The following is a 26,007-nucleotide window of genomic DNA, read 5'->3' on the forward strand; positions in this document are numbered from 1 at the left end:
CATGTTTGGTCGTCCGACACGCCCGACCGGATGCTTGGCCGCTCCTCCCGTCAGTAGACTGGCTTACCGAGCGCGTGACCAGTGCTTGCTCGGGTGACCGGTCGAGCGGGTGAGCGGGTGCGCTACAGCGTTGTCGCCTGAGCAAGGAAGTCTTTGGACTTTCGGCCTACTGCCCCGGCCCTTGCCTCTTGGCTCAATGATGATTGCCCAGCAGACCCAGTATTGCCCCCCCTTCATGCACTCGACAAGACTAGACCATCTAGGACAACTAGACAACGTTCTAAACCGGAAGTCTTCGTCTCTCTCCATCTCTCTGCCTCCCTCGCTACGTTGCTCGTCTCTCTGACTGGCTTTACTTTCGTGTCTCTCTCTCTCCCATTATCCTCCCTTCGGTACGTGACTCGCCGCCAAACTTTAGCTGCCCCGCTCGCAAATTAGAACAACTCGACACTGGCGTTAGCCCACCCCAACCACATCTTGCAGCTCACAAGTTGGAGGGGAAGTCGGTGCGGCCCGGCATGCGGCGCGACTCGTCCAGCAGCTCGCCGGACCACCACCCGTCCTCGGGCGTGCTCGTGACAGCGATAATGTCGTCCGCTTGGAAGTCAAACTCGACGGGGCTCTGTGCCTGGTACCCATACACCGCGCGCACATCTGGAGTCAGCAAGGTCGGCGAATCGGCAAATCACGCACAGAACAAGATTGGCCGCCCGTCCGTCGCCCACTGCCCCGTTGGCGCGGGGTTCGAAGGCGGCTGAGCTGGAATCGGGCTCGGCGTACCCCGAGCCTGCTGGGGCTGCTGAATCTGCTGGGGCTGCTGGGACTGCTGGGACTGCTGATGGTACGCCGGCTGCGGCGACGGCGTACGGTACATCTGCTGCTGCGGCTGTTGCTGGAGTTGCGCTTGTGGCTGCGGCGAAGGAGCCCGGTACTGCTGAGGCTGCGGAGACGGCGCGCGGTACTGCTGTGGCTGGGGCTGAGGCGACGGGACGCGGTATCCCCCGTCATAGCCATTTTGTTGCTGGGAAGCCTGCCGAGGCTGCTGTTGCTGCTGCTGCCGACCACCGTAGGAGCCCATATACGACGCATTTGACCCCGAGTACGAGTGCTGTGGGTAGGGCGACTGCTGTTGGGCCGTCTGCTGCTGCTGAACTGGCTGCTGGCCGTACTGGTTGTATTGCGGCTGCTGTTGCATGGTCTGCGGAGCTGGCTGGGTCGGCGGTTGCTGGGCGTACTGGTCATACTGAGACTGCGACTGCCGCTGACCGTAAAGCTGCTCCGCTCGCAATGGCGGGGCTGTACCCAAGGGTTGCAGCTCATACTGAGGTTCTGGTGACTGCTGCGGCTGCGGCTGCTGCTGCTGGGGGAGGCCGGCGTACGCCTGCTGCGAGATAGAGCCAGTGCTCTGCGACGGTGCGACGTGACCGAACGAGCCCGACATGCGAGGCGGGTAAGACTTGTCGGGCGGTGGCGACTGCGTCTGAGGCGCGCCAAAGCTCGGCACTTGTCCCCACTGCTGCTGCTCCAGAGATGTCTGGCGTTGCTGCTGCTGCTGCTGCGGTTGCTGCTGAGGCTGTTGCGACAACCGCTGCGACTGCTGGTACCTCTGACGGTACTGCTCAGCCATCGAATCTTGGGCGACGCTACCGCTCGCGTCGAGCGCAATACCGAGGTTGGGAGGACCCAACGCGCTGTGAGGATTCGCGCCGGGGCCGGGCGACGGTGAACGGAAGCTGTGCGGGCGCGGAGAAGGGCTGCGCGCAGCGTTCCCGGCGCCGATGCCCGCGAATGCTTCACGTGGCACAGCGTCCTCCTGTTGGCCCGGCGGCGGAACGCCCACAACAGAGTTTGCACGCGAGTGGGAAGAGTACACCGATGCTGGGCGGGAGCGCGAACGCTCGCCAGGGAATGCTTGGCCGTAGCGTGGGAGGACGTCGTCGGCGATGTGGGTCGCGGGCTGGGTCGGAGGTTGCATGAACGCCGGAGAGGGGGCGCGATTAGGCGCGGGCGATGTCGGGCGCGATGTCGGGTGCGCCCCCACCACATCGTCCGCGTAGTTGTTATAATTGACGCTCTGGCGGTTGATGGATCGGTTCTCAAACTCCGCCATCGACTTGGCGAGCTGGGCTGCAGTGTGGCCCTCCCGAGGTGGGATCAGGCCGCTGCTACCCATGCCACCCTGTGCGCTGCCGGCAGGAGCTTGATACGACTGCTGACGACCGTGGTTACTTGGTGCAGGGGAGGGGGCGCGATGCTGCGACACGCTGCTGCCTGCAACGCCACTCCCGGGGCGACCGGTGACTGAGTAGGTTGATTCGGCACGCCGCTGCGACGGCGCACGGCGCACGTTATTCGGCCCGGGTGGGTTGTGGCGCAGCTCAGCCAACGCTCGCGCCATCGGGTCCTCCTGATCCTGCACATCTCGGGCACTTGGGCTGGGCGGGCCTCCCGACTTGGCTGAATCGACGGAGAACGGTGCGGGAGAGACTGTATCGTTGCTTCTACTAAACGCCGCAGCCCCAGTTACAGCACCGATGCCAGCCGCGGCCCCCCCGACTGCGGCCATGCCGGGAAGAGGCATGCCGAAGGGCGGCCTATACCCAGTGTCCTTGGCGGGCGCCGAGGAGGGCGTGGGGTTATCAGTCAGCTGGTAGCTGCGCACGGTTGGGGGCGTGAACTTGTCTTCTTTGGTCGGAGGAACCGGTGGAAGCTCCGGAGAGTATTGGCCCTGGTTTCCGGAGCGGGGTGCGTTGAGCTCTTCGGGCATCGGCGCGGTAGCTGGAGCCGGCGCAGGTGACTTGACAGCAGTCTCGATGGCGGAAGAAGGTGCAGCTGAGGTTGGCGCCCCGCTCACAGCCGACTGCGGCTCTGACTCGGGAACCTGCCTCGGCACGGGCTGAAGCGGCGGCCTGTCGGACTGGCGGCGAAACTGGGCATGGTGGAAGCCTGGCGGCGCGGGAGCATCGCCGAGGCCATAGTTGATGAAGCGCGGAGGATCCGGGATCCGGCCGCCTGTCCCCCAACCCTTGACGAAAAAGACCATGTCGTTGGGGGGCTCAAACTGCTCGAGCTTCTCACGAACACGCTCGCACGACTGCTGTCAGTCTTCTCGCCACTTGTGACTATACTTACGCTGTCGTCCTCGACGCAAACCTGTGACACGGCGTTGGCGTACGCCCACACGACGTCTTTGGTCATGCTGAGGCGGTCCTCCTCGAGGTCTTGCACAACATCGCAAAAGCCGCGCCACTCGGTCTCCCACTTTGCGCTTGTTTCCTCTAGAACTCTGACAAAATTGCGGAAGTCCTGCTCCTCGCTCTGAATGCTTCGACGAACCTTGTCCATCTTGCTCTCGAGCTCGTCGCGCTCGCGGCCCTGTACGAGCTGCATGTTTGCCGTGTACGAGTTTAGTTTGAGGCAGTCCTTCTCGTACCGGTCGCGTGCCTGATAGTGTGAGCTCACTCCATGTTCTGGGCCCACCTTTGCGACATGAGCCTCCTGGAGGCCCTTGCTGCGCCACGACTTCTCGATGGAGGCTTGCGGCCCCTTCTTGAGAGTCGCAAGGCGGTTACCAAACTCGGCGGTGGGCTGCTCGACGGCTGTGTGAATCTCGGAGCTCATCTGAAGGTGATACGAAGCCTGCGCTGCCGTCTCCATCTGAACGGTCTGCAGGGCGTGATGCAGGTCGCCGATCTCATTGTTACCCAGCGGCATCTTGGCAAGCTTGCTAAGGCGCTTTGCGTAGTCTTCCTCGATGGATGCGCTGGCTGTCAGGACCTGTTTGCAGATAGAAAGAGCGATTTGTAGACGTACCGCTCCTTCCAGAATGCCTTGAGGTCGTCGACTGTCTTTGCGGCGCTGCGGAGACGGGTCATAATAACCTCATAGCCTCGGTCGCCTGGCCCCCAGAAGGCATTGCAGAAGTCGAGCGAGGGGTCGGTGAGGTCGTCCTCGTGAGCCTCGCCGTTCTGCCCATGGTAGAAGCGAGAAAGGGAGGCGGCGGATTGTGAACGCTCGTGTCCCGGTGGAGTAGGACTCTCGGCCATGGCGCCGGGAATGTGCATATATTGTGGATCTGCGAGTGAAGCGGTTTGGGTGTGTCCAAGCGCCTGCCGCTGCTGCAGAATAAGAGAAAGAGTCGGGATGTGGGAGTCTCAAGATGGACGGGATAGAGATGGGATGGAGGAGAATGAATGATGACGGCGTGGACCGAGGAGTGATTCAGAGTGGAAGAGATGCATGTTGTGGGCTTGCGGGTGGCTGTGGGCGTGTAGGGCGGCGGGTCCTTCCCCCGACCCTGGGTGCCATGTTGTGGTAGGATCCGTGCCTAGCCTCCCTCCACACGTCGTCATTTTGATACCATTTCCTTGTTCAAAACAACCCCACTTGACCACTGACACGTCATTTTTACTGGGAGAATATGCATTCCGCATCTCGGCCCACCCCAGATTCCCAGCGAGGTCCCACCGCTCAACTTGCGCCGGCAAGGACGACCAACAACTCATACATGGTGCATGCTATGTATACACACCGAGGGAATCCCCTAGCGCGCCCAGTGCCGCCGCTTCTGTTTCCACTCATGTCATCAGGCTCATCTAACCAGGAGGGGAGGAGAGAGCCGGGTACAAACCAAAGCGGAATGGCCGGTGGTAGACGCGGACTTCCCTGCAGCCTGACGCGTAGGCGCGAATACGCGGCTATGAGGAGCGCGAGAAGGGCGAGTCAACGCCGGAACGCCGGAAACCCCCCAACATCCCCAGACATCGTTCTCTCTCGATCTCTCGATCAGCGCTCCTTCCCTCATCCCTCACCTGCATCTGCTAAACTCAACAGGAGGGTCATGGTCAAGCCATAGACAGGTAGGCTCCCTCTGACATCTCTCATCTCCCTTCTCCCATCGCCCACTTCACCATGCCTCTCCTCTTCCCAAAACTGCCGGTGCATCAAGTCTTCGGCGCTAACACGGATGTGCGTTACCCTCCGCCCCCTCCCTCCCGACCTCACTGATGACAACAGGTCGGCAAGACGCTGCTGACCACTGCCCTCATCCGTTCCGCTGCCAGCCGCATGCAGGGCGATGGAAAGATCTTCTACCTCAAACCCGTGTCCACTGGCCCCGAGTCGGATTCGGACGAGGCGTGTGTGTGATCAATCGGCCTCCAACTGACTCTAGCTTCGTGCGGAGGCACACCTCGCCATATTCCCATATCGTCAACACGCGATGCTTGTACCAGTACCGCGAGCCAATGAGTCCGCACCTAGCCGCCCAGCTTGCACCCGACCTTCCCTTTCCAAAGAGCAACGACGTGCTCGCTCGCGGCGTGCAGGACTACATCCGCGCCGCGTCTCTCTCTGGCCCAGGCCACGTCTTCGTGGAGACGGCGGGCGGAGTCCACTCCCCCGCCCTGCATCCTCCACACACGCAAGCTTCATCACTGCGCGCGCTGCGCCTCCCAGCCATCCTCATCGCCTCCCCGCACCTCGGCGGCATCTCCACCACTCTCTCCTCGTACGAGTCGCTTCTCTTGCGCGGGTACGATGTCGCCGCAGTCCTCTGCCTGCATGATGCGTATTATCGTAACGACGACTTTCTGCGACCGTATTTCACCGAGCGCGGCATCGGGTTTTGGGACGTCGCGCGGCCGCCAGAGAAGCGCGGGACTGTCGATGAGGACGCCGCGCGTCTGGGCGAATGGTATGCTTCCGTGGAAGCCGAGGTGGACGGGGAGGAAGGTGGTGGAGTGGGCGGCGCTGTAAAGCACCTTGAGGAATCGCATGACGCGAGGGTCAAGAGAATCGAGGGGATGCCGCGGCGTACCCTCGACACTGTGTGGTGGCCGTTTACGCAACACGGACTCGTGAACCGCGAGGACCAAGTGATGGTGATTGACTCTGCGCATGGCGATCACTTCGATGCGTACTATGCCCAGGCCTCAATGGCACCAGATTCCTCTGCGGAAACGGAGGGTGGGGAGCAGGAGAGTCTCCTCGAGCCCTACTTCGACGGCGCCGCCTCCTGGTTTACCCAGTCGCACGGGCACGCTTCTGAGCCTTTGACGCTCGCTGCGGCGGCGGCGGCGGGGCGATACGGGCACGTACTCTTCCCGTCGGGCACGCACGCGCCCGCTCTGGAGCTGGCGGAGAAGCTCCGATCGACGGTCGGGAAGGGGTGGGCCGATCGTGTGTTTTACAGTGACAACGGAAGTACGGGAATTGAAGTTGCACTGAAAATGGCTCTCCGAGCCTCGGGGCGGCGATATGGCTGGGAAGGGGAAATTGGGGGCGATGTTGGTGTCCTGGGGCTCCGGGGTGGCTACCATGGGGACACGATCGGAGCCATGGACGCAACACCGGCGAGCACGTTCAACACCGCTGTGGATTGGTGAGTCTCAGGGAGCGAGAGAAGACTGACGAAAGGTACAAAGGTCGAGGTCACTGGTTCTCACCCCCTGCGGTGTTGGTTCAGAACGGCGTTGCGACTGTATCTACGACCGCGCCAGACAGCTGGGCGCCGCTCCCATCCTCCACGCCTACAAAGGACGGTTGGGAGTTTAGCTTCGGATCCCTCGGCGCGGTGTACGACCTTACTGCGCGCCGCGCGTCTCCCATGGCGACGTATTACTGCCAACACATCCGCAGCACGCTTGAGCGCCTAGTCTCTGAGGGACATCAGTTTGGTGCCCTCGTCCTTGAGCCGACATGCCTCGGCGCAGGCGGCATGGTGTTCGTGGACCCCCTGTTCCAGGCTTGTCTCGTAGATGTGGTCCGGGCGAGCGCGGATCTATTCTCAGGCGAGCCCGATGGCAAGGCGTACGATGCAGCGCTGGCAGATCTCGGGGAGCGGGACTCGGCCGCGTGGCAGGGCGTGCCAGTGATCTACGACGAGGGTGAGCTCTCTCTCCCGGACGCCGCTGACGCTTACAGTTTTCTCGGGCCTCCACCGCTTTGGCTACCATTCCGCGGCCTCCGTCCTCGGCACGACCCCAGACATATCTGTGTACGCCAAGATCCTCACTGGTGGCCTCCTCCCTCTGTCCGCGACGCTCGCGAGCAGATCGATTTTCGATGCCTTCCTTTCTGAGCGCAAGGTCGACGCACTGCTGCATGGCCACAGTTACACTGCGAATCCTATCGGGTGCGCTGTCGCGCTCAAAGCGCTTGAAATGATTGCGGACGCTGAGGACGCAAACACATGGGCCGCGCCCAAAGCGGACTGGGCGACGGAGCGGTGGAGCTTCTGGAGGAAGGCGTTTCTCGACGATGTGTCGCGTGCCAACGGCGTGCGCGGCGCCATGGCCATGGGTACCGTACTCGCTATCGAGCTGCAGGACGCGGAGGCTGACTATGCGTCGCATGTCGCGCAGGCGTTCCTGGATCGCCTGCGCGCGCAGCGTGTCGATGGCTTCCGCATCCACTCGCGCCCGCTCGGCAATGTCGTGTACATCATGACGTCGCTGTTTACTCCCGAGGGGACGGTGCGTGCCATGGAGGCTGCAATCTTGCGGGAGCTCAAGTAGGTGCCAGAGCGATGCAAGGGTGACAGGTGTGGCAGCCGCATATGGGGCCGACGATGGGCTGACAGACTCGAGGGATGGAGTAGCCGCGGGCGGGTGGAGCCGAGCCGGTGGGAGGGATCCAGCGGATGGGACTTGCCCATGTGCCAGAAAATGATGACTGGGCTCATTGCATCATTACCGAATTTGGGCTGCATGCTGCATGCTGTATATGCAGTGTGTCCTACGCCGGCGATGTCGGGCAGGATGGCTATGTGGAAACATCGTATCACCCCTCATGCCTTCGTTCCCCGCTCAAAACCATCGCGTTTCCCAATGTACCCGTCCTTATGCCCACTTTCAATGGTCGCAGTGGAAAATACTCTGATTCTCCTCGCCATGTGTCGGTCCTGCATCATATCCAGATGTACCATCTAATGTATGAGACATCTACGTCAGAGACTTACTGTAACGATTGTTTCATCGGTATACGTTTCCTACCAATAGCATGACTCAGAGCTTGCCCCACCGGACTCGAGCGCGACAGTAGCCATCACTCAGTAAGGACAGGCGTAAATATACTGTGAGCTAATCGGAATATATTCATCACACTGAGTACTGACAAGAGTCACTCGACGGTCTTGTTCTTTATCCTTGTAATTACCTGCAGTGACTACAATTCAGTCTTGTGGTCAGTGTCATTGGCGCCGTTCGTGGCACCACTACAGTCTAGGTGATGCGTAATCTGGCCGCAGAAACACTTAGACGGTGGAATCGCCTCCAAACCCGACTTTGAGGTGAATGTAATGAAGTGGGCGTTGCGGGATATATCAAGGTCTTGGAAGGGATCCAATGTCACGGGTCGAAGATGTCGCTAAAGACGGCAAATGTCACCTCGTTGGGTAGGCGCGGGCCAAGCATGAGAAAAGCAAGGAGCAAAGGCAAAGGTGACTGAAGAAAGATGGGAGTAGGAGCGTTCGACACTGAAGGGAGGCAAAGGAAGTCGACGGCTCCATGAATCAAGGATGGGTGTGCATGGATAGTTGTTGGCGAGTGCCACAAGCGGTGTAGGGTGCTAGATGACGTAAGCTCTCGACTTGAACCGTGTGACATGTTTGGTTCCAAGAACACCTCAGCACACGTAACCTTTCAGCCGAGGCTCTTGTCCACGAAAAGAATCGTGCATCCACCATCCACTCGTTCTCACTTCTTCAACAACATTAGTGCTCGCCCACGCTTCATCATTTCGACCATATGTCCAACAAACGCCCCGGTTCACCCGTTGCGAAACTCCCACTTAAGCCGCCGTCGCTGAGCATACAACCGTCCCCTGTTCCTCAGTCTACGAACAACAGCTCGCCTTCCACCAACAATTCAGAGTGCGCAGAAGGACTAATTGTCCGAACGTACGACTATGGGCACCCAGAACCTGGCACCGAGAGGTGGAACTTCTCTTGGCCTCCTCCGGCTCAATTCCCGCGTCGCAACTGGCGCACAGCAGTATGGTCGCCACCCAACATGACCGCAAACTACGTCACGCCGGAAGTCTTCCAGCTTGCTGGCAAGTTCGCAAGTGTGGCGGTACAGAGCGCACTTGACGGAGAGACTCCATGGTCTGAAGTCGGGACGAATGGCATCTACCTGGCCCTCGTTGATCTCATGCTGCAGTGGTGCGCTTTCTCTCCTTCCCCACGCAACCCAAGCTGATTTCAGCCGTGACCATCTTCGAACTGAGACGTGTTATGCGTCAATTCGAAGCGCCACCGATCCATCAGAGCCTGGGTTCCTGACGTACCCCCAGTGGCGGCGCAAGTGTAAAGCTGAAATGGAGCGCATCTTCAGCCTGGTGAGGATCCATTCTGCAGTCCTGACGTCAGGCTCAAGCTGTCGTTCCTGAAGGTGTCATGCAGGAGATAACGCTTTCCAAGTGCAAGCACTACTGCACCGCCGCCATCCTCTGGACCTTCGGTGGCGACATGGACGCCGGCAGATGGCTGTTTGACGACTCGTTTTTACCCCCGCTCCGACATCTCAAGAGGATCCCGGTGTCCTTTTTGGGGCAGTACGACGCGACGCCTGAGCAACTCGAACGGTACGGCATGCGTCGTGTGACGGGGCGGATTTCGCTCAATACGTGCGAGGGTGACATCCTGCGTCGCGCCGCAGCGAACCGGAAGCGGTATGGGGAGGCTCAACCCCTGCCGGCCGGCTTGTCTGGCTTACCCCTTGCCACACCTGTGCGAGCGCAGACAGGCCGCATCCCCGGAACGAATTTGGTCGTCGTCCCTCTGCAGCGACGTCGGCCTGCGTGAGCTCAGCCCGCCACCCAACTGTTGCACATCTGGGCGCCCCTCTCCTGCCGCGCTCGCCGTACTGATCAGCGCTTGTGTGTGTATGTATGTATGTATGTAGTGTATGCGTGTCAAGATCCAGGCAAGGTTCGGAGATCGTTAGGCCATGCACATCCTTGTCTCCATGGGCCAAGCGTCTATGGCTCCAAGGCCAATCAGACCCCGCGGGCCGATATAGTCGTACTGGAGGCTCGGTAGAGCGTGCATTTATTCAAGGCCTGCCCGTAAGCGCAGCGCACAATACTAACAACATGGACTTTCCTTCCTGGAGCCTCGTCACTGAAACGGAAGTTGCTGGTCCTTCGTTGTTTGTTTCACTGGTTACTCGTTGATTTCGGACGCCTCGGCTCCTACTGCTGTCGAAGCGAGCTGCCATGTGCACATATCGCTAACATCTGGACAGAGTCTGCAGTACATGGGGATGCTGTTGAGAAGCTAGGAATCGCATCCCCGACCCACAATGACGGGTTGCTGCGCTCCAAAACTCCGCAGGTCCGTTCACTCCAACCCCTCGACACATCCGTCTAGGCCCGCGTGATCATACGAGGGAAGCAGCAGCCTGAATGCATTGCATATGACGATTAGGCAGTGGCGCTGGCATCCGTGGCAGGTGAGGGTGTGTCTTCCGCATCGGCGGGGGTGATGGCTGGTGCTGGTACGTCTTTTGCAGGGGTGGAGGGGGCGTCCTTTGCGGTTTCGGGAGTATCGGACCGTGCCTCTGATACCTCCTCTGTCGGCGTCTCTGTCGCCTGCGAGTCTTTGGCGGGCGTTGCGGGCGGTGCGTCTTTCTCTGGCGGGAGCGGGGGCGAGGGAGGGGGCGGGGACGTCTTCCTTTCGACTTCAGGCTCAGGCTTGACGGGCGAAGCTGGCCGCGAGGCCGGCTTAGAGGGGAGTGGCGGGGGGTCATCGGATACACCCGCCTCCTCTGCCTCCGTCTCTTCACTCTTGCCTTCGCTCTTGCCTTCGTCTACAGGCGACTTGCTCGTCAATGGCGGGCTGGGGCTGGCAGGCGTCCCCTCATCATCGCCCACCTCCCGCCACCCTCGCGACGGCGAACTATTTGCCGCCTTATCCTCAGCTCCGTCCCCACTCGCCTCCTTACCCTCCTCACTCTTGCCCTCCTTGCTCTCCGAGCTGCTCCGCTTCTCCACAATCAGGCCTTCCTCATCGCCGTTGCTGAGCGGCGTCGCAGCTGGCTCCGGCCCGTCAGGCCCATTACTCGACTTGCGCAGCAGCCCGCGCATGGCGGCACCGACGTCGCGACGCGGCAGCGACTTTTCACGCACGAGCGCCTCCAGTGAGGCCGCCGAGCTCCCGCTCTCCGCCAATGGCGCGAGACGCGCCGCAATGATCGCTGCATCCTGCTGCATCCTGCCGTCAGTGTGCGTCGCAGCAGTAACTCACCGCTTCTTGGCATCCTCAGACTTGAGCTCGACCTTGGTGTACTCGTCGCCCAAGCGCGAGACGTACGCCGCTATCACCTGCGACATGACCGCCTCGACCGTCGCATGCGCAAGGTACTTGCTGAGCACTTTGTGCAGTGTCGCCGTCTCCTTCACGAGCATCAAGGCGTACGAATGAGGAGCATCGCGCGGCGATGGCTGCTCCCAGTCGATCTCGCGCAGCTCGCCACAGTGCACTGCCAGACGATCAGACATGATCGCCACGAGCTTCGCGTGGATCTCCTCTTGGTGGTCCTGGTAGTCGCGCTTGAGCTTGTCAAACTCTACTAGCATGACAGCTTGCCGTGGATTAACATGGCGACGGATGAACTCGCGCACATAAGGAATCAGTGCGATGATGACAGACAACGATTGTGATGCCAGCGCGAGGTGCTTGGCTGTGATGTTCTTCAAGCCTGCCGAGCGCATCGCGCCCGCGCCCAGCACAAGCTGGCAGATGCGCGAGTTGAAAGATCGCAAAAATTCGATGATGCGCGTCATGACGTCGGTCGCGACCAGCTCCAGGTTGATCACGATCGCGAGATACTCGCTCAGCAGCTGCAGGCTTTCAGACGTTGCCTTGACAACACAGAACGTCTTGTCCTCAATCGAGATGAGCTTTGTTGTGCCTGAGGACTCGCCGTTGCTCGACCCATTGGCGTCGCGGGGAGGCACGAAGCACTCGCCCGGATCAGATACAGCGGCCTCAACGAGCAGGTCTGCCGCGTGTTGAGTTGCCGATGGCACGTCGACTTGAACCCATGTCTCCTCTTCGACCAAGCGTGCCGAGCGCGTCAACCGCTGCTGGTGGTATGCTTGGAGGAACGCGCGCGCTTGCGCCTGTATCGCTCCTCGTAATGTTCCCAGTACCCGTTTCGCTAACGCCTCGCTCGCCGAGACGAACTCCATCGTCTCGTTGAAGATCTCCAAGAAATCACTGAGCGACAGCATCGCGTGTTGTTCTGAACGGGCAGAGACAATGATCGAGGCACGCGTGTTTGCCAGCTCGCAAGCAGAGGTAAGAACATCCCCGGGCTCAAACTTGATGCCCTCTGGTGTTCTGGGTGCAAGTTGGGGTCCGTCGGATGTAGGCGTCAAGGACAGAGCCGTGAGGGTCCTGTGCCGTCAGCGATGCGCACAAATTGAGCCCACCTGTTGTCCGCAAGCATCGACGACATCTCTTCGCCCATCTTCTCAATGAGTTTGATGCGCGACAACATAGAGGAGTACATCTTCTTGCACAGCTCGGTAAATTCGGAGTGGGACATGGCTCGCAGCTTTTGCGCTAAACCTTGTCCGCTCGATTCAGTTCCCCGATTCCCGACGTCGTCCTCCTCTCCCTGCGGAACAGGAAGATGCTGCTTGTCAGCGGAGTCTTAGGGGGCCGCCTGTCACTCGTCCTTACCCTTCGTAGCCCATCTCGGATGGATGTTGTGACTGCTTCTCGCCAGACGCCGGCCAGCGTGTCTGTCTTGCCGCACCGAATGAGGCCGCCGAGCATGGGACCGACAGTGGTTCGCAACTCGTCCGAGTCAAACTCGGTGTGCTCAGCCTCGGAGAGAATCGACTGCAGGACGGCTTGGAGGGCAGTCTCGAGCTGGCCCGCGATGTTGGCAGTAAGGACCGCGATGGATGTTGGGAGGTACGATAATGCAGGCAAAGTGGTGAGAGGAAGATGGCGATCTTCCCCCTCCCCTTCCAAAGCCTGCGTACCGTTTCTCTCCCACCATCTCATTACGTCCTCGACGCAGCCCAGTGCCCCAGCCCAGTCTCCGGCGTCGGCGAGATTCTTAGCTAGGCGGATCATCTCGTCAAGCTCAGCCACCCGCTTGACGCCGCTCTCAGTAACGCGTAGTGAGTTAAGGCGAGCCTGAGCGTCGATAATCTCGAGGCCCTTGCGTGCCTGCTTGCCCCCGATGTCTCCGAGTGCTGTTTTTAGATTTGTGATGCGAGAAAGACAAGAGCTCGACTCCGAGTTGAGATCCTGCAGGTTGCCGAGGGCCGAGAAGAACGACGATGAGCGCAGCGTGATCTCATGCACAAGGTGGCGCTCGAGATTGTCGAGATGTGTAGATAGCGTTTCTTGCACAGCGGCATCGTGCGTCTTGCCCTTGAAGGGCTCCGCGCTGTCCATGATCTCGGCCCATGTGGACGGATTGGCGATGTCAAAAGCCGAGTCGAAGAAAACGTTGGGGATCGCGTTCAGTGATGGCAAGTCCTCCTTCGGTGTCTGGACTTTGATGTCCAGTTCCGGCGCGCCATTAGCGCTGTTGCCCGAGCTCGACGCGGCTGCAGCTTGCGACTGCACAAACTGCTCGTATAGCGGCGCGATAGATTTCAAGTATCCATCGTAGAAGCTTGGCGGTTGCGGCTTGGGTAGCAATGGGGGTGCGCCAAGGGGTGGCAGCGGCTTGCGTGAGCCGCGCAAGGGATTGGCGCGCTTGGTAGGGTGATTCAGCACCGTCGAGATTGCTGCACGTCAGCGCCGAACTCGCCAAGCTCACCGTTGAATCCACGCTTCCCGACCCCATCGTCAACATGCGCGTCAACGCCAAGCTTCCAGGATACAATGTTGAGCGAGCTCGCATCAGCTGGTGCTTCCCATGCAGCCGCGTCGCCGTATGACGTGTCCATAACACTGGCGGTGCCATCGAACTCGGAGAAGAACGATTCGGACGCGGGCGGCGACGAGGGGACCGGCGTTGAACCGGACGTGGCCGCGGCCGCTGTCGATGAGCCAACGGCGGGGGCGCTGAGGCCTTGGGGAGCCGGCTTGGACATGGTTGTGGGTGGGATAGGGCCCCGTAGGCGGGACCTCACGTGCAAGCCAGTGGGAGAGGAGGTATAGAATGGAGCCGGGGAGGAAGTTGCTGGGGTGGCTGCAAGCTTGATTAAGATAAGAGGTTGGTGTGTGAGGCGACGATTGTGATCTGAAGATGAGTATAGTGGATACCGACGACGCGCTGGACCCCTCCGGTTACACCTGTACACCGCTAGCTCCGCCTCATCATCGCGTGGCATCACGTGACAGAGCACCACGTGTAGGACACATGGCGGTGTGGAACGTAAATAACGCGTGGCAAATGTCGTGTGATTTTGCTGGGAGAGGGTGCCCACTCAATTTTGCAGTGTCAAAGCGCTGGGTGATGGATTTGGGTGATGGGTGGCGGATTGGCGGAGACGGCCGAGTTTTGAGCATCAGGATATCAGGATTTGGTTTCTATTGCAGGATGCCAGGGATTACAATTCGTACCAAATGCGGGGGGCCGGGGGTGGCCACTCACTGAGCTCCCATCAGCGCACGAGGCGGCGGCCAGGATAGGACTGCAGGACCTCGGCCACGGATTTTTGGAAGAGCGCTTGGCTCATCCAGTTCTTAGAACTTGTCATGTATCCTCGAGCATTCAAGCTCTCTTAATCTCTCACCCCACCCTCTCCTCTCCCCTCCCGCTCCCCTCCTCGTCAGACGAGAACGGACTCTCCCTCCTCACCAGACAGTGAGCCGCTCCGCTCCTCCAAGCTGCTCCTCGCTGTATGACTAACCGAAGTGTGTGGAATTCTTGGTCTTCTCCTTCACGACCCCCTCGCGACTCAGACCGTCCAGGCGGGCACGGAAATGTAAGCTGCGCACGTCGCCGCTCGCACCACTACCATGACTAATCCCAGCGCTGACGGTCTCTCGCTCCTTCAGCATCGGTGAGTAACTGCGCGCCTTCCTTCCTACAGACCCCGGTCTGACCTTGCAGTGGCCAGGATGCGGCGGGTATCGTGACCTGTGGCTCGGGAGGTCGCTTCTACCAGGTCAAGGCGAACGGCATGGTCCGCGACGTCTTTGACGCCCAGGGCATCGCCGGCCTCAAGGGCTGGATGGGTGTCGGCCACGGTGAGTAATACGTGCTTTGGGTTCATCTAAGCATTTCGTAATCTAATACCAGTGCGCTACCCGACTGCGGGTTCATCCGCACACGCCGAGGCCCAGCCCTTCTATGTCAACTCGCCGTACGGTATCACCTTCGCGCATGTGAGTTCTGAAGTAAACGCAGAAGTGTCCACAACAATTGTGGAGGCGCTCGGACGATCATCCGGGATCCCGGCGCACGCGCCCTATGTCGCGCGGGTGGCGGAGTTCTGTGTTCCAGAGATTACAGATGCACATCGCTGACGCCCGTGCAGAACGGCAACTTGATCAACACGGTTGAGCTGCGCCAGTTCCTGGACGCCGACGCTCACCGTCACGTCAACACGGACTCGGACTCGGAGATGATGCTTAACATCCTCGCCAACAACCTCCAGAAGACCGGCAAGTTCCGTATCAACGAGGAGGATATCTTCACTGCCATCCGCGACCTCATGAAGCAGTGCAAGGGCGCGTACGCTTGCGTCGGTATGCTCGCCGGTTTCGGCTTGATCGCCTTCCGCGACCCCAACGGTATCCGCCCCGCTGGTTTCGCGACCCGCAAGGGTGCCAGAGTCGGCACCGACTACGTTGTCGCGTCCGAGAGCGTCGCCGCCCAGGCTCTCTCCTTTGAGAACTGGGAGGACATCAAGCCCGGAGAGGCCATCATCATAACCCGTGACAAGGGTCTGACTCGCCGTGTTGTTGCAGACCCCGTTCCCTTCGCTCCGGACATTTTCGAGCACGTTTACTTTGCCCGCCCCGACTCGACGATCGACGGCATCTCGGTCTACCGCGCACGTATGGCCATGGGCGAGTATCTGGCCGAGGAGACCAAGCGTGTTCTTGAGAAGCACAATGTCAAGGTCGACGTTGTCATCCCCGTCCCCGACACATCGCGTGTCTCGGCTCTGCAGCTGTCGCAGCGTCTCGGCATCCCTTACCGTGAGGGCTTTGTCAAGAACCGCTACGTCGGCCGCACCTTTATTATGCCCGGCCAGACTCAACGCCGCAAGAACGTCCGTCGCAAGCTCAATGCTATGCCCATGGAGTTTGCGGACAAGACCGTTCTGCTTGTCGACGACTCGATTGTGCGTGGCACAACTTCGAAGGAGATTGTGCAGATGGCCAAGGACGTTGGCGCGAAGAAGGTCATCTTTGCCTCGGCTGCGCCGCCCATCCGCTTCTCGAACGTGTACGGTATCGACATGCCGTCGCCCCAAGAGCTCGTTGCGTTCGGCCGCACGACCGAGGAGGTCGCGCAGACGATCGGCGCTGACCTTGTTATTTACCAGAACTTGGAGGACCTGGTCGAGGCGTGCCGCCAGTTCAACCCTGAGATCAAGCAGTTTGACTGCTCCGTGTTCACCGGCGAGTATGTCACCGGCGGCGTCGACGAGCGCTACCTTGAGCACATCGAGAAACTGCGTAGCGACAAGGCCAAGGCGAAGAAGGCGGGCCTCCAGGTCGAAATGGCGGAGCTCGAGTTCGAGGGCGGCTGCTCTGGTCCGATGAACGGCGCCGATTCGCTTATCGGCCTCCCCAACCACTCGCCCAAGCTCGGCCCCCACTCGATGCCCTCCCCGCAGGACATTGTTGGCCTGCACAACTCGTGGCACAGCGGTGCATAAACACCTGACACCGCACTGGCAACGAGCATTATCCTCACGCTTGTGCATAGAAGTCATCCTATACTCTTTTGTTGTTATCATAAATACCCTCGATGCATCCAGTTTGGGACATTGGACAGACTGGACATTGAGGAGGTGGGGAAGATTGCGGATTCAACGGGTACGTGCACACAACTGAGTTCCGCAAGACAGTGGACTATGACCCACGACCGCGAAGTAACATCAGCTCCCAATTCTTACATGCGAGGCATCGTCACTGTCGCTGATCAGAAGTCAATAGTAGGTTTGTCTGACAAAGATGAAGGTGTACTGGGCGGGGCAAGAGCCGGCCTCGTCATCGTCTACACCCTGTACTCCTGTACATGTGCATATCGTCTTAATCTATTGGAACTCGGGGATGCAGTGGTCGCCGGGGCCGTAAGGCTTCGAGGTCAATGTGGTGAGGCCGGCGGAGTTCTCGGCGCCGAGACGAGAGGATTGAGGCCCGACTTTGGGCTTCTCGCCGCGCGCAAGCTGCTCGAGGACCTTGACCGTGGTCTCGGGCGTCAGGTCCTCGAAGTAGTCGTCGTTAATCTGCATCACTGGGAGTGTTAGCACCTAGCCTTCTGCACTGCCCACCGGCCGCAGCCAACGGTGTGACTCACTCGGGGCGTTGGAGCAAGCGCCGAGGCACTCAACCTCAATGAACGTGAACTGCTTGTCCTTGGTCGACTGGCCAGCCTTAATGCCGAGGTGCTTCTCAATCGCCTCGAGGATCTTGTCCGAACCACAGCCACCAAGGACACACGGTGTCGTCGTGCACAGCTGCACGAAGTACTTGCCGACTGGCTCGCGGTTGTACATGGTGTAGAAGGAGGCGACCTCGTACACGCGCATGGGGGGCATGTCGAGAGTGCGCGCGACCTCGTTCATGGCCGCCAGCGACACCCAGCCGCCGTTCTGGCGCTGCGCAATGTCCAGCACCGGCATCACCGCCGCCTTCTTGTACTGCGGTGGGTACTTTGCGACCGTCTTCTCGATTTCCTTCTTGCTCTCTTCGGTCCACGCAAAGGGGAGCGACGCGTTGTTGTGCGCCGAGTCGCGGTGCTGCAGTTAGCATGGCAGGTCATGGGGGCGAGCGCGCGCGCGCGCGAGCGAGCAGGAAGGTGACGAGTCAAATGTCGGATGGGTGGGCGAGACGCACCATCATGAGGTTGTCTGAGCGGCGGGCGGCCGAGGTGGTGAATGCCCTGCGGCCGGCGGCGCGCGAAGCCGTGGCGATAACCGAGCGGAGGGACATGGTGGTGGGTGCCGAGGAGGGGTGGACGGAGACGACGGACGACGGACGCTGAGGCGCGAGCGATGCAGCGGCTCCTGTCGACATGCATGGCATTGCACTCATCCCGGTTGGCGGAGACTTGGTCATTATTTTGACCGCATTTCTTCACGGCTTTTGTCCCAGAGCCACGTGCAATCCGATATGCATCCGCCAATCAATGTGGGGCCCTTTGTCGTCGCGTGGTCCTGCGCGCGAGGCACAGATCAGAGGACGTCATGAGGCAGACAGTCGGCATCACCTGCTCGAGCTGCTCAGCTGCTCAGTCTGGTCACTGGCCACCACTCTCCCTCAACAACCCCCTTCTTGCCACCAGCCCCCCGCATCCAACGCCGCCTACCATGTCCGCGACGTACCGGTCGCTCGGACGTGCGGCACCCTTTGTCGGTGGTCTCGCTGTCGCAGTCTACGCAAGCAAGCTCAACGTCCGCAATGACGACTCGGCCCCTCCTCCCCTTCCGAAGGCAGTAGCGGCGGCACGCCCCAGCACGCTCTTCGGCGCCGCCGCCCCCTTCACACCGATTGCTTGGGGCACGAACGAGTACCTCACGCTCTCGCCCGACCCCTCCGTCAAGGTCATCAAGCGGCCGACGCCGATGGCCACGCTCGGCGCCACGCCCCTCCACGACCTTGTAATTCACGAGAAGTATGGCGCGGCCATCGACGCCAGGGGGGATGTGTGGATGTGGGGCAAGGGCTACGACCCTACGGGCGAGATTGGCCGCTCGCTGCGCGGAAAGGTAAGCTCGCGTGATCGGCGGACACTGATGCCAGAAACTGCGAACTCTCGCCGCCGGGCCAGGTAAGCTGTTCGGGCTGAGCAAGGACGGGCGGCTGTACGTCGTCAGCGTGGACCGCGCTTTCCAAGAGGGCCAGGCCAAGCCGCGCGGCTACTGGAAGAAGCTCACGACGCGCGACCCCATCGTCGACTTTGTGGAATTGCAGGCGTCAGAGAAGTTCCATTGGGGTGAGAAGTGGGAGAGCGTGTCTGTGGGCCGCCACCACCTGTTGGCGGTGACGAACAGGGGGCGCACGTTCTCGCTGCCGCTCTCGCCGAGCGCCAACACCCACCGCCAGCTCGGCACCAAGCAGACGTTGCCCGCGGCTGTCGCGGCGTCGCCGGAGAAGGCGCTGGCGGACTCGCCGTCGCTGCCGCCCGAGAGCGATCCCCGCTTCGCCACGACCCTCACGCAGATCCCGGCGTTGGCAGGCATCAAGATCGACCAGGTGGCCGCGAGCGAGCGCTCATCCTTCGTGCGGACGGACGAGGGGCGCGTCCTTGGCTTCGGCGCCAACGACTACGGCCAGATCGGCCTTGGAGCGAACACGACGGTCGCGACCGTGCCGACGCCCGTCGAAATCGTCCTCGCCAAGGCTTACCCCGCCGGCACGACGCTGCGGTGCACGAACATCGCGGCCGGCGCGTACACCACCATGTTCACGGTCGAGCGCGCAGCGATCGGCGGGCCCAAGCTTTTTGACCTCCTTTCATGCGGCAACGGGCAGAGCGGCTCGCTCGGCACGAGCTCGACGAGCTCGGCGTGCTACGTGCCCACGCGGATCAGAGCGTGAGTGTTCCGTTGGAAGTGCTAACGCCAAGGCTGAGTGGCATCCAAGAATGTGAGACCGCGACGAGACGAGACGAGACTTGCTGACCCAGACTCGGAGAAGCTGCAGGCTGCAATCGGGCTCAACATCCACAAGGTGTCCATTTCGCCGTCGCCCAACACGCACGTCTTCGCTGTGCTCGACACTGTGTCCGAGGCCGACGCCAAGGGCCTCAAGGACGGTCTCTATGGGCGCGACGTCATGGTGTGGGGCGGCAACTGTGAGCCCGGCTCGTACTCAGCTAATGGCAGTCGACTACCAGCTCGGGAACGGCAAGAAGTCGGGCGTCGCGGTCCCGCAGCACCTGCCCTCGCTGATTCCGCATGCTATCGACGCGATCGTCGCGCAGACGCCCGAGGCAGAGTCGTCGCCCTTGCCCCTCACCCGTCTGCAGCTGCACGCGGCTGTGGCGGACACGTACGACATGCTCGGCAAGCTTATCAAGCGCGGCGTCAAGACCGAGGAGACTGTCGTCGCGGGATACAACTGCTCAGTTTTGTACAACAAGATCATCAGCTAGTAAATCTGCACGGTATAGTCAGGGAGCTTGGCCCTTCCTTTGTCAGTCTTCTCCGGCCACACTCCCCTTCGCTTTACACGTTTGCAGAAGTTCGCAGATCTAGCTCACCAAACCGTCCGGATATCCAGAACGTGTAAACGTGTAGAGATTGGCATACCTGCGCGCCTCGACATGCTGCTAGATATGTGCCATGAATGCGCCATGGACGCACTGTGATTGTGCCATGAATGCAGGGTATCACCGCACCTCCTCCCACGATGGCACGGGTGGGGGCTCCTCGATCTCTTTGTCCTCCCACTCGGAGGCACCATAGTCCCCCGCGTCCGCCATGACCCCCTCACGGTCGCGCGACCGCCACTCTAGCCCGCGATTCCACACCTCCATCTCGCGTCGCTCGTCCGCCGCTCCCCACAACCACTGTGGCGGAACGCTCGCGCCCATCTCACGGATCCACCCGGCAACCTCCTCCTCCGGCTGCGCTTTAAGCGCGGGCACGCTCTCAACCGGCGGCAGATCGGTGAAGACGCGCCGCGCATTCGCCACGAGATCCATGAAATCGGGCTCGACGCGCTCCGCAAGCTCCGGGTTGTGCTTGAGTATATCCTCGATGCTCCCCCACCTGCCGTTAGCCACTCAGTAAAGAGCATTTGAGACACACCTCTCGATGAGCTTGTACGCGCGCGTGGGACCGACGAGTGGAATGCGAGGGCTCGCGTCCGTCCCCAGGAGAATGCAGAAGTCGCGCCAAGCCGCGGGCGTTAGCGGCACCGCGTCCTGTAGCTGCGCGCCGTCGACGAGCGTGAGCGGTTCCTTCGTGGCGGTAAGGCCGCGCAACAGTGGGCCGCCGTATACAACGACATCCGAGTCCTCGGTCCCCGCAAAGTCCACCATGCCGGAGAGCGCCATGGCGGCACAAAGCCCCTCGGCCTCATATGGCACACGCGCGAAGATCGTTGGCACGCCCATGCGGCGCAGAAGTTCACGGCATGCAGCGTGGTTCTCCTCGCGCGGGATGGCCAGTGCGCGCTCGTAAATGTCCGCGACGCGTGGCATGCGATCTTCTATTTCGGTCAAACCACGAAGCGCCAAAGCCACATCCGAGAAGGCTCGGCCGAACACCTCTCCCTCACGTTCCGTCAGGTCCCGCTGCTTTGGCGTCTCAGTGTATTCAACTGCTGGGAGGCAACGGAGTCGTGCATCAAGCACAGCTGCACCTTCCTCGTCCTCGAGAAGGCTGGCGGCCGCCACCGCCGCCTTGGCATGTGGCAACTCGTCGCCAGCTATACGCAGGATCTCTTCCTCCTCTTCTTCAATCGCGTCTGCCGCGGGATGATTGCTGAATGGCAGGGAGAGCACGGGCTGTGAGTCCACAACGTAGTCCTCGTACAGCGTCGCGAGCTCGGCGGTACGCGCCGCTATGCTCCCGACAGCCAGCGCCGCGGCAACGAGTGTGTCGCTCAGTTCCACGACCGGCGTGGAGGAGGAGGGTAATGGGTAAGTAGAGAGAAGGCCTTCCTCCCAGGCAGCAGCCAAGACGGTGCGCTCGCGCTCCCCCATCTCTGCTTGCGCCACAAGCGCCTCACGCAGCTGCGAGACCCGCGATACACGCCGCTCCTCGTGCAGTTGTCGTGCAAGATTGCGTGCGCGTGTTTCCAGCCGTCGCCGCGCCTGTTTGAGCTCAGGTATTTGGTGGACGTACCTCTGGTGCCTTCCATGGCCGCTCACCGCGCTCGTCCCACACTGCTATCGGGCTAACGCCGTTTGCCTGCATCTCCCGTATCATCCTGCATGTCAGAGATTGGCCGTCGTGCCCTTGAGGTTGATGGAGAGAATCAGGTGACGTACGTGTACCATCCCAAGAGGCCGCGGGCGGCGCGCGCATGCACATTCTTCTCTCCAAAGTGGAAGCGGTTTGTAAGAAGGGTTGCATCGCTGCGGTCAGCTGCGTCAAGCAAGGAAGGTGGAAGCAGCTCACATGGCCACCCGCTTGCCACGGAGCTCGGGGGCGGCCCAGCGTCGGGGATACTCTGTCACGACCTCGGGACTAGTGTGAGCTGATAGTCGCTTGATCAAGTGCGTGCTCACTAGGTCTTCTTGACCCATTTCATGAGGTCTTTGATGCCCATGGCTGGGGAATGCGTCGTTGTTGGAGGTGCGTCACTGACATGACATTTCGCGCTGACTGGATCGACCTCCACCTTGAAGTTGAGGTCACGTGGTGTGGGCCCCACCTTGCACTGATTGCGGAAGGGCGGAAGCAAATGGAGTAAATTGATGAGCGTGATCAGGCACGGAGGGTTTGATGGTGTGATCACCCAACATGCGTGATTTCGCCCTCACTGTGGCAAATCCGCCCCTATCGTCGTATGAGGTTTACGCGCCCCCCTCCTTGGCTTGGCTCCCTTCCCCCCGATCTCCCCGAGTGAGCGCACAGACGAGCACCGGTGACCGCCCGAGAGATACTGCTTGCCTTGTCAATCGTCGTCCTTCCATTCTCTTTGACCTCCTCTTCTTGTTGTCTATCAGCTTCGCGCTCAGCGCTCCACCGCCATCCCCTCGACCTAAAGTCGAGGCACCACGCCCCAAATGGAGACCGACGAGCTACTCGCAAAGATGCCCTCAGAGTTTCGGCCACGCGGGGGTCTCTTCCCCTCGACGCGTCGCTATCTCGTCGGCGTCGGTCTGCTGCTCTGCGTCGTCCTCGTGCGTACCTTCGTTGCTGTACCATGCTAATGCCAGCTGTGGACCGCGTCCAACTTCATCACAAACGACCTCGAGACCGGGGACCACGGGTGGAACAAACCATTCCTGTGCGTTTTTGACATTGCGGTGCCATCGGAGCATCTCTAACCCGCAGCATCACATACCTCAACACCTCGTCGTTTGCTTTCTACCTCATCCCCGTGGCGTGGCGGTACTGGCGCAAGCGCGGGAAACAGGACCGGTACGCAACGGTCGCGTGACCAGCTGACGTTCAGCGGATACAGCCCACTGCCGCAGGAGGAGAATGGCAACGTCAGCCCGCGGAGCACGCTGAGCTATGGCTCGCCGTCGACGACCGTGCAGAACCTCGAGGACGGGACAACGGTCGCCGACCCACCACTTGAGAAGCTCAGTATCCGCGAGACGGCCGAGATCGCAGCGTGGTGGAGTGCTGTGTGGTTCCTGGCCAATTGGAGCTTGAATGCTGCGCTCGCCATGGCTTCCGTGGCTAGTGTCACCATCCTCAGCAGCACGACGAGTAAGTCGGCGTCGAGCGGTGGGGGCTGTGTCGGGCATGCCGGGAGCTAACGCCAGGCTTCTTCACCCTGACACTCGGGCGAATGTTCGGCGTCGAGGACGTCACTCGCGCAAAGGTGTTTTCAGCTGTGGCTAGGTGAGTATTGACGACGCGAACAAGCTCCGAGCAGCGGCTTACCCCAGCTTTATCGGCGTCATCCTCGTTACACGCTCGGACTCAACTTCGGAGTCGGCAGGGATCGATGCGACGGGCACAAACCTGCCCACACACCCGATCCTGGGCGATGTCCTCTCCCTGTTGTCCGCGGCATGGTACTCGATCTACGTCATCCTCCTCAAGGTTCGCATCGGCGACGAGTCGCGCGTGGACACACAGTTGCTGCTTGGGTGAGTGCAGAGCTTACCACTGCGAGAGTCTCGGCTGACGGCAGTTTCGCTGGTCTTTACAATATCGTTTTCTTGATCCCGGCGTTCCCCTTGCTGCACTACTCGGGTATCGAGACGTTTGAGTTCCCGCCTACAAGCGCTGCGTGGACCATCATCGGCATCAACATGCTCATTACGCTATCGAGCGACTACCTCTACGTGCTTGCAATGCTGAAGACCACGCCATTGCGTGAGTAGAAGTCGTGTAACTCTCGCTGACAATCAGTCGTGACCATCGGGCTGTCGTTGACGATCCCCTTCGCGCTGATAGGCTCGCTTGTCGTGCCCTCGGCGCACGCGGACAGCATCACGTCGCTCACGCTCCTCGGAGCAGGCCTCGTCGTGGGGTCATTCCTTGTGCTGGGATGGCAGGGGTGGGAGAGCAGCAATGCGCTCGGGCTAGAGGAGAGCGAACGGGACAATTAATTCAACTTTAGACCCTGTAGATTACTAGAACATGTACGAATAGCAATGGCGTATGCGGTATGTCTTATGTGTGGCGTAGCTGAACTGAATGTCGTTTATTGCGTCGCATGATGTTTCACTTCAGTATCGTGTGATGGGATCGCTCGTGTGACATGTTTGACGAAGCCGGCCCATCCTCTCGCTAATCGTGTCGAAATGGTTATCGGGAGCTCAGGCGCCTAAAGTTGTAGTAATACTGTATTTATGTGTTCACAGATCAACGTCCGAGGATTATCGAAAACCGCAACCAGGATGCTGCCCCACTCCTTGCCCTGCCCCACTACGAATGGCACCACCTCCTGGCTTTGCCTGCGTAGCCAATACGAGGTCAAACCATCCGCAAACCGCATGGCCACATGGATTACATGGACTGCAAGGTGGCCGCGGATCGGGTATTGTCTGTGCTACCCGTGCCTCTCCCTGCTGGCTGCTGCTGGTGATGCGTCAACAGCGCCACGTCATGGCAACTACAGGGGCAGCGCACCGGGGCGTCCGCGTCCTGTCGCCCCAGTGCTCCCCCAAGCCGGTAGACAGACGATCCGCCAATACGCTCGTCGTGCCCAGCGGTCAATCCACCGAAATGTCCAGGGGAGGTGTTACGCCTACGCTGGGCACGCCCCAGCGTCACGCGCCAGAGCTTAACCATCGTCTCCTCATCTGCCGTCTCTTTGCTTGTACATGCTCGTGGGAATCGTCGTGGGAACGAGATAAACAACGCCTTGGCACGTCGACGTCTCGCGCCTCGTTCTATTTAGCGATCTGGGCACTGGATCACGGCCGAGAAGGGTGAAGAAACCCAGATCCCGACAGGTACCACGGTGCCGGGACGCGACTGACTGTCTTTGGGTCTGGGAGCCTTGTGCTCGGAACCGAGGAATGCAAACGCGACGCGTCGACACCACACGGCACGTTCCTCAAACTATGGCTCTCTCATCCGGACCATTCACACACCATCCATGCCTTCCAACCCGCGCTCTCGACTTACCTCTTGACGCTAAGCTTGACTCTGTCAATCGAGGTGATCGCTCATCGCTCCTGCCGTCCTGTCGTGAAGAGGCTGTAAGCGCTGGACGCGCCGTCACATCCGCGCCCCAATTCTGCCTATGGCGCGCAACTGTGAACCACATGTCTGGATGTCGCAGTGCGCTTACACACTATCTCACCCTGATCTAGGCCTCTAGGTCGCAAAATAACATGTGAGCAGCATGGGCAGCCCGCGAGATGTAACAGGCACTTCGATCAGTTACTGCGCACTCGGCGCACTCACCATACAGTGGTGTACTCACCACAAGCACGTCGCAGTCCTCCTTGTCCCTCGGCTCTTGGGCGTTGAGATATGACCCATACCAGCTCGGAGCTAGCGCTTCGTCGTAGCTCTCCCGCCAACCCCGCCGCCGATCTCGGAGGGAGTGCCTGGGCTGGAGTGCCAGTTTCATCGTCCGCCAGGCCAGTGTTGTGCCCCACTATCTCGGACCTGTCGGTCTGTCGGCTCGCCCTCCCATCGCGCAGCTTCCGGAGGCAAGAGGTGCAAGGGGAGGCAAGGAAGGCATAGCAAACAGGTTTAGGTGTATGACACTGAACACGGTTGACTCCCTCTGTCTCTCGTGACCTTCCCCCCCCC

At 60.5% G+C, this 26,007-nt stretch overlaps 8 protein-coding genes across 8 annotated transcripts; 4 read left to right on the forward strand and 4 right to left on the reverse strand.

Moving 5' to 3' along the window:
• Positions 1-484: 484 nt before the first annotated feature.
• COLE_00740 (uncharacterized protein) lies at positions 485-4,064 on the reverse strand (the record flags this gene model as incomplete). Its single annotated transcript, XM_018425706.2, has 5 exons — positions 485-654; positions 694-3,094; positions 3,133-3,444; positions 3,481-3,763; positions 3,814-4,064. 5 exons carry the CDS (start codon positions 4,062-4,064, stop codon positions 485-487), a joined length of 3,417 nt encoding a protein of 1,138 aa, XP_018281989.2.
• Positions 4,065-4,911: 847 nt separating this feature from the next.
• Positions 4,912-7,517, forward strand: COLE_00741 (uncharacterized protein; the record flags this gene model as incomplete). Its single annotated transcript, XM_018422035.2, has 5 exons — positions 4,912-4,968; positions 5,017-5,138; positions 5,174-6,382; positions 6,418-6,887; positions 6,925-7,517. 5 exons carry the CDS (start codon positions 4,912-4,914, stop codon positions 7,515-7,517), a joined length of 2,451 nt encoding a protein of 816 aa, XP_018281988.1.
• A 1,230-nt stretch (positions 7,518-8,747) lies between these two features.
• On the forward strand, positions 8,748-9,805 carry COLE_00742 (uncharacterized protein; the record flags this gene model as incomplete). The annotated part of the gene is made up of 3 exons (XM_018422034.2): positions 8,748-9,163; positions 9,207-9,339; positions 9,371-9,805. The coding sequence occupies 3 exons, from the start codon at positions 8,748-8,750 to the stop codon at positions 9,803-9,805; spliced, it is 984 nt and encodes a 327-aa protein (XP_018281987.1).
• Positions 9,806-10,425: 620 nt separating this feature from the next.
• COLE_00743 (uncharacterized protein) lies at positions 10,426-14,067 on the reverse strand (the record flags this gene model as incomplete). The annotated part of the gene is made up of 5 exons (XM_018425910.2): positions 10,426-11,215; positions 11,249-12,403; positions 12,439-12,644; positions 12,692-13,758; positions 13,791-14,067. The coding sequence occupies 5 exons, from the start codon at positions 14,065-14,067 to the stop codon at positions 10,426-10,428; spliced, it is 3,495 nt and encodes a 1,164-aa protein (XP_018281986.1).
• Positions 14,068-17,193: 3,126 nt separating this feature from the next.
• On the reverse strand, positions 17,194-18,091 carry COLE_00744 (uncharacterized protein; the record flags this gene model as incomplete). Its single annotated transcript, XM_018420670.2, has 3 exons — positions 17,194-17,393; positions 17,457-17,898; positions 17,996-18,091. 3 exons carry the CDS (start codon positions 18,089-18,091, stop codon positions 17,194-17,196), a joined length of 738 nt encoding a protein of 245 aa, XP_018281984.1.
• A 377-nt stretch (positions 18,092-18,468) lies between these two features.
• COLE_00745 (uncharacterized protein) lies at positions 18,469-20,255 on the forward strand (the record flags this gene model as incomplete). The annotated part of the gene is made up of 4 exons (XM_065626096.1): positions 18,469-18,867; positions 18,902-19,695; positions 19,768-19,955; positions 19,987-20,255. The coding sequence occupies 4 exons, from the start codon at positions 18,469-18,471 to the stop codon at positions 20,253-20,255; spliced, it is 1,650 nt and encodes a 549-aa protein (XP_065482590.1).
• A 237-nt stretch (positions 20,256-20,492) lies between these two features.
• Positions 20,493-22,381, reverse strand: COLE_00746 (uncharacterized protein; the record flags this gene model as incomplete). Its single annotated transcript, XM_018426354.2, has 6 exons — positions 20,493-20,874; positions 20,914-21,923; positions 21,955-22,039; positions 22,101-22,187; positions 22,231-22,299; positions 22,341-22,381. 6 exons carry the CDS (start codon positions 22,379-22,381, stop codon positions 20,493-20,495), a joined length of 1,674 nt encoding a protein of 557 aa, XP_018281982.1.
• A 460-nt stretch (positions 22,382-22,841) lies between these two features.
• COLE_00747 (uncharacterized protein) lies at positions 22,842-24,347 on the forward strand (the record flags this gene model as incomplete). The annotated part of the gene is made up of 8 exons (XM_018422032.2): positions 22,842-22,958; positions 22,995-23,065; positions 23,113-23,199; positions 23,234-23,496; positions 23,553-23,631; positions 23,679-23,882; positions 23,927-24,111; positions 24,148-24,347. 8 exons carry the CDS (start codon positions 22,842-22,844, stop codon positions 24,345-24,347), a joined length of 1,206 nt encoding a protein of 401 aa, XP_018281981.1.
• Between the last annotated feature and the right edge of the window lie 1,660 nt (positions 24,348-26,007).

Source organism: Cutaneotrichosporon oleaginosum (genome assembly GCF_008065305.1).
Source record: "Cutaneotrichosporon oleaginosum strain ATCC 20508 chromosome Unknown ATCC20508_contig01, whole genome shotgun sequence".
NCBI lineage: Eukaryota > Fungi > Basidiomycota > Tremellomycetes > Trichosporonales > Trichosporonaceae > Cutaneotrichosporon > Cutaneotrichosporon oleaginosum.